The sequence below is a fragment of the Thunnus thynnus genome, chromosome 14 (genome assembly GCF_963924715.1).
Source record: "Thunnus thynnus chromosome 14, fThuThy2.1, whole genome shotgun sequence".
Lineage (NCBI taxonomy): Eukaryota > Metazoa > Chordata > Actinopteri > Scombriformes > Scombridae > Thunnus > Thunnus thynnus.
In genome coordinates this window covers 13811394-13817057 of record NC_089530.1, presented here as the reverse complement: position 1 = coordinate 13817057, position 5664 = coordinate 13811394, and the positions used below count along the sequence as shown (strand labels likewise).

Genomic DNA, 5664 nt, shown 5'->3' with positions numbered 1-5664 from the left:
ACTGACTGCAGTCTATTGGATTAATGACACTAACCTATTTTAAAAAGACAGGCCCCCTGCATGTCATGAGATAACTTTTACTTAGTGGATTAACAAAAGTGACTATACATGTTTGAAAATAATTTATTAACACGTAACATGAATATTTTACATTATTTAACGCATGACATTTTTGTGGTGCTTTTTCACATATATTGTTTTTTTTCACTGTTGTTCAACCCCACAACGCTATCTTCACGTTATATACAAAATTGAAATACATAATAATCATTTGATTTATTTATATTAGAAACAGGACTTACTGGCAGACAATTAAATGTTTTTGAAGCTGCAATATTTAAATTGTAAGTTTGTTGCAGAAACTCTGATGTGGCAGTCCCTCTGCTGCAATTAACCAATCAGATTACACTCCGTGATCACATGACGCTGTTCCTTGTTGCCTGGTTGCCAACAAAGACGTTAAATATCAAGATAGCTAACCTCGGCCTACGATAACCTCTGTTTGGCAGACCAAACATATAAAACAGTTTGACGTTTGGCCTGACGACCAACCGGAGATATAACTGTACACGTGTGAGACTCCAGTGTCTGTAAACAGCTTTTATCTTTTTTGTTTACATGCTATTTTAGGGGCTAGCATGTCAGGCGGCTTAAACGAAAACGGAAGTAGTCTGGAGTGATTCCTCTCGCTTCGCTTCTCTATTCTCTGGTTCTCTTCTCTGTGTAACTGCTACTATGGTCGTACTTAAAGGAATCCCCTCTGTTTTATCCCCAGAACTGCTATATGCTCTTGCAAAAATGGGCCACGGGGACGAGCTTGGTATGATATTCAACTATAGGTTGTCTTTCTTGTCAGCAGCGCTAGCGATGATAGCTTGATGTTTGCTCAGATACTGCTTGGCAGTAGGCGGATCCAAATTAAAGTCACTACAAAGAGTGACAGAGCTGGACTGATCTCACAAGATCATTAAAGCAGAGGTTAAAAATTGTTCATGTCTGTCTTAAAACAACAGCCAGGTGCCCACTGACAGAGGGTTTTCTTGCTATAATCATTCCTCCTGTTCATACTGGCCATTAGAAGATCCCTTCATACAGGAGGTCAAAATCCACAAGCCTCCTTCTGTGCAAACATTTATTTAAAAGTTTATCTGAAGCTAATATGAAGCTTCATCTGTCCAAATTAGTCAAATCAAGTAGATATCTTTCAACGTTACAGTGGAAAAGAGGAAAACCTCTCTCAGTGTTCATATGGACACCTGAATGTTGTTTTTAGACAGACTTGATCCTGTTAGATCAGTCCCTTCAATAATGCACTGACTCTCTGTTTTTCTCTTTTCAGTTCTTGCTGATGCAAATTTTCCAGCTTCTTCCATTTGTGCTTGTGGCCCAAAAGAGATAAGAGCTGACGGTATGTTGATGATCTGTCTGTAAATGTTGGGCAAGTGTATGTACTGGAACAGATTTTTTCCAGCTGTCTGAGTGTGATCTTTACCTTTCCAGGCTTGGGAATCCCACAGCTTCTGGAGGCCATTTTGAAGCTGTTGCCCCTGGATACCTATGTCCCCTCTCCGGTACAACACTCATAAATCTGCTGCTACTTTTGTTATCACTTTTTTAAAAAAAATTCCTTTGTTACATCTGTGCTGATGTGTCTCCACAGGCCGCAGTCATGGATCTGGTGGACAGTGACAAACAGAGATGTTTAGCTGTACCTGTGTGGGACACCTACACACACCTCCTGGGACAGGCTGGGCCTCAGGTAAACAACTTTTCACTCTAAAGGTTTAAAAAAAAAAATGAGTTCAAGAACACACTTTAAACACTTTTAATGTTGGACTATTTCTGTGTTGATTTCTGTTTGCATACAGACTCCTCTTGAGAAGGTGGAAAGGTTTGCTTTCTATGAACGAGCCAAGAAAGCCTACGCTGTTGTGGCAACAGGGTGTGTTATTTTCTCTGTCTTCGTTTTTGTAGCTGCATTTTTGCTTCAGCACAATAAGTACACTCGCTTTGTTAAAGAAAAAGGCAGACATTCATCACTAGTAGAGCCTTTAGCAGTGGAGTCTCAAACTTTCTTTACTTGAAATGTGTTCATGGTCTGTGGGATTTTAATTACTGGAGATTAACATTTGTACATCAGAAGACTATAAAATCTCCACCAATATTTGACACATTTTCTAAAAATGCAGCTGATAAGTAAAAATAGTTTCCTCTGCTCTGTCTACACAGGGAAACTGCTCTATATGGTAACCTGATACTGAAGAAGGGGGTCATTCCTGCCGAGCTGCTACAGTGATACACACACACACACACACACACACATTTAACATAATGATAATCTAAGATATGTGAGTATTGGCTCATTTTTTTTCTTTTCGTTTATGAGTTGTTGTTTTTTTCTGTGATTCCAGTTGCAAATGTCATTCCAATTAAATCAAGAGAAATTGCTCATTTTTTCATAATTATTTTCAATCTTGTTCAGTCGGCCCTCTCCACTAAAAGCTGTGAATACATAAAAACATGATTTATTCCTGTTAATTTGTGATTAACACTGTAAATATTGTCTTGAGTGTGCGTGAGGTGGAAATGATTTTGTACCCCTGTAAATAACTTTAAAAGCATTTCAATAAATAAAACACACAAAGTCTTTGTTGAGTGTGTTAAAGTATCTTTATTAACAGGATACATACAAGTGATATTAGGATTTATATGTATTTATTCTTGTTGTGGTTTAATAGAGTCAAATGAAACTCCTGCTGCAGCCACATTATATCAGCTGATTATAAATGATAAGAGTCTACACATGTTGAGTTGTTGCTGAGCGATCAGAGGTGGTGCAGATCATCCAGATCTTCCTCTGGCTCGCTGTACTTCCTCTGAGACGGCTGATCAACAGGAGCGGCAGCTTTGGCATCATCGTGGCGAGGGATGGGTTGTTGGAGGTCTGGATGGTACAAGTCGTCCATGTCCTCCTCTGGCTGAAGGTGAACTCTGACCTCACGTCTCAGCAGCTCATAGTGATGATACTGTGCAAGGTCCGGAGCTCGGAACTCGGCGCCGGATTTGTGTTCAGCGACTAGCGGGGCCAGATACGCATCCAGCTCCTTGTTCGCTTTGCGGTAGATTTCATCCCAGTCCTGCTCAGGTTCTTCGAAGGCCACGTTACTGAAAACAGGGTGATCAATGTCATCTCTATCTTCCTCTGGCACGTGATTGTACTCTGAGTTGGCATTTTTCTGCGAGGGCTCTGACTGGATGTCGGCAGCAGGGAGGGCGTCAAGGTTGTGTGTTTGAACTTTGAGCAGATCAGCCACAGACGGATGGTACAGCTCATCCAGGTCTTCTTCTGGCTGCAGGGGCTGTTTTTCCTGGCCAGTGCCTGTCATCTTCTTCCAGATCATCATGCTGGGGTCAATGTCATGCTGAGTCTCATCCATGTCCTCCGGAGGCTCCACTTCCACTCTCCAGGACATCTTCCCTGTGGCGTCTACTGACCTGAAATAAATATTACGCAATCTCAATCTGCGTTTCCTCGGTCCAAGAGAAGATTATTCACATTCATAGTTTAAGGAAATTACAACTTACATAACCGTATCCAGGAATGCTTCATGTGTGAGTTGATTCTGAGAAAAAAAGCCACAGATATTACATAACTGCTGCCCCAATACAAGTTATTGACCATACACACAGAACTTTCAATTTACATTCATCAGGAATAATGTATCATGTGATTTGAAGCTGTTGATTCTATACAGTGTAATATTCTAGAAAGCTGAGAGGAATATATACATACCCAGGGTTTATACGGTTTTGCTGTGACGCCACATATCAGAAAGATACACACGATTAGAGAAATCCTACAAAGAAAGAGACTTAGGGTTAATGTTCAGATTCAAAGATGACACACAGTCTTTAGTCTCAGGTTGAAAAAAGCAATCTATACATATTGAAGCATTAAAACCAGGTTAATAGACATTATAGGAAAAGACAGGCAGCTGCTTACCTGGACATGTTGTCTCTGTTTCAGCTCAGCGTTGTGGGTCTACAAAAGAAATGTTCCCCTCAGTTCACCTCCCGTGGAAACGAGCGACCAAAGTTCCACCAATAAACCGGTTATGTTTTCTTGACCTTTGTATCTTCCGAATGTGGGAACATCAGTGCTCAGTTGTTATATCACTAGATAAGGAATCTAGTCTATGTTGCACATAACAAAGTGGCTCATTGTTTCTTTAAAAAAGTGCCTTTAGCAACATTTTGTCAAAATAACTATCTCTGTGCCAACATTTATTGCAAATTCAAATTCTGTCATCAAGTCTAATAAGAGTGAATGTACTGTACATATATCTGGTCAGAATAAGATAAGGGCCTTTTTTATTATTTTACTATGCCGTGATTCTTGTCTGATGATTTTGACATGCAGAGACAGTCAATAGATCAAAAATACTGTATTCTATACTAAACTAATACAGTTATCAGTATTATAACTACATATTATGTGATTAATCTTCCTTATCAGCAGTCAGTGACAACAAGGTAATAATGCCGTATGGCCTTAAAGCTGAGGCTGACATATCTTTATCATGGTGTAATCTTTTCTTCAACTGCTTGGGCTTTATGTCACTACAGTGCAATATAAATAGTTTATTATTATGTATTACAATATAATAAATGAGAATGTCTTTCTGACTTCTTATCAGCACTTTATCATCAAATAATAAAATAAGAAGTTACTATTCAACACTCAGTTTTATCACTGTTGATAAGTTTGCTATTCGTGCCTGTGCGCCCCATACACAAGAAAACACTGACACAAATTTATATACAAAACACTTTTCAATAAACTACAAGCAAACATTTAATCTCTGTTAGGTTGGAATACAAAAACCTACCAAACCTGCTCCTAAGACTTCCTGTCCCACATCCGCATCCGCTGCCTGTTCCCCGAGCTCGATCCTGAGCTATGAAAAGTTTAGTTTCGCTTGGGGCATTTTAGGAACATGTTTTTATATCTCTATGTTTTTAAGTGTCCTTCTTTTAACTGAGTGACTTGTATTTTTACAAACTTTAAGTTATAATTTAACTTAACTAATTTATCAGTGATTTCTTTCCTGCTTTGTATCATGTTTTTTATATTCTAACGTGTATTATTGTTCTTTTTTGCCATGATAATGGCACAACCCCTCGTGCTTGGCTTACGTTCACAGGAACCTTCTCAGACGCAGACAGACTCCCTCCTACTGTACAGCTTCAATCAATTAAAACAACTAATTACCGTCCACACACACATCCACTGCAGGAGGACAGATTGGAGGCAGATGATCGGTCTGTGATCTTAGTGCCAGGCTCAACGCTCATTAAAGTAACTGTTGAGTATGTCAGCTCTGATCTATGTCTGTGCCAAGATCCTATCACACTGTAAAACCCACAGTTTCGACTAAAACAGATTCATGTTTGATGTACAGAAGTTGTTTGAATTATAACTGAGTTTATTGAGTACATTTTTCTGATATGCGGCCAAGACAGAAAACTTTTAACTAAGACTATGTTAAACATATCTAAGTTAAAATACACAGCCATAAAGTAATTTAAACTAATCTAACATAACATATACACCACACAGGGACGTAATTTAATTTCAGCTCAATGTTTCAGCGTCAAGAGATC

General features: G+C 39.0%; 2 protein-coding genes across 3 annotated transcripts; one reads left to right on the top strand and one right to left on the bottom strand.

Annotated features, from left to right (window-relative positions):
- Positions 1–378: 378 nt before the first annotated feature.
- Positions 379–2650, top strand: fuom (fucose mutarotase). 2 transcript variants are annotated; one of them, XM_067609993.1, is made up of 7 exons: positions 379–590; positions 776–820; positions 1340–1408; positions 1501–1571; positions 1661–1759; positions 1869–1942; positions 2230–2650. In XM_067609993.1, exons 2-7 carry the CDS (start codon positions 799–801, stop codon positions 2294–2296), a joined length of 402 nt encoding a protein of 133 aa, XP_067466094.1. In that variant the 5' UTR covers positions 379–590; positions 776–798; the 3' UTR covers positions 2297–2650. The 2 variants fall into 2 exon arrangements, with proteins under 2 accessions (XP_067466094.1, XP_067466093.1); XM_067609992.1 differs by lacking the exon at positions 379–590 and having other exon boundaries at positions 635–820.
- On the bottom strand, positions 2648–4152 carry si:ch211-217g15.3 (uncharacterized protein LOC368914 homolog). Its single transcript, XM_067609991.1, has 4 exons — positions 4004–4152; positions 3794–3857; positions 3586–3623; positions 2648–3495 (listed from the first exon to the last, which is right to left on the bottom strand). Exons 1-4 carry the CDS (start codon positions 4009–4011, stop codon positions 2826–2828), a joined length of 780 nt encoding a protein of 259 aa, XP_067466092.1. The 5' UTR covers positions 4012–4152; the 3' UTR covers positions 2648–2825.
- Between the last annotated feature and the right edge of the window lie 1512 nt (positions 4153–5664).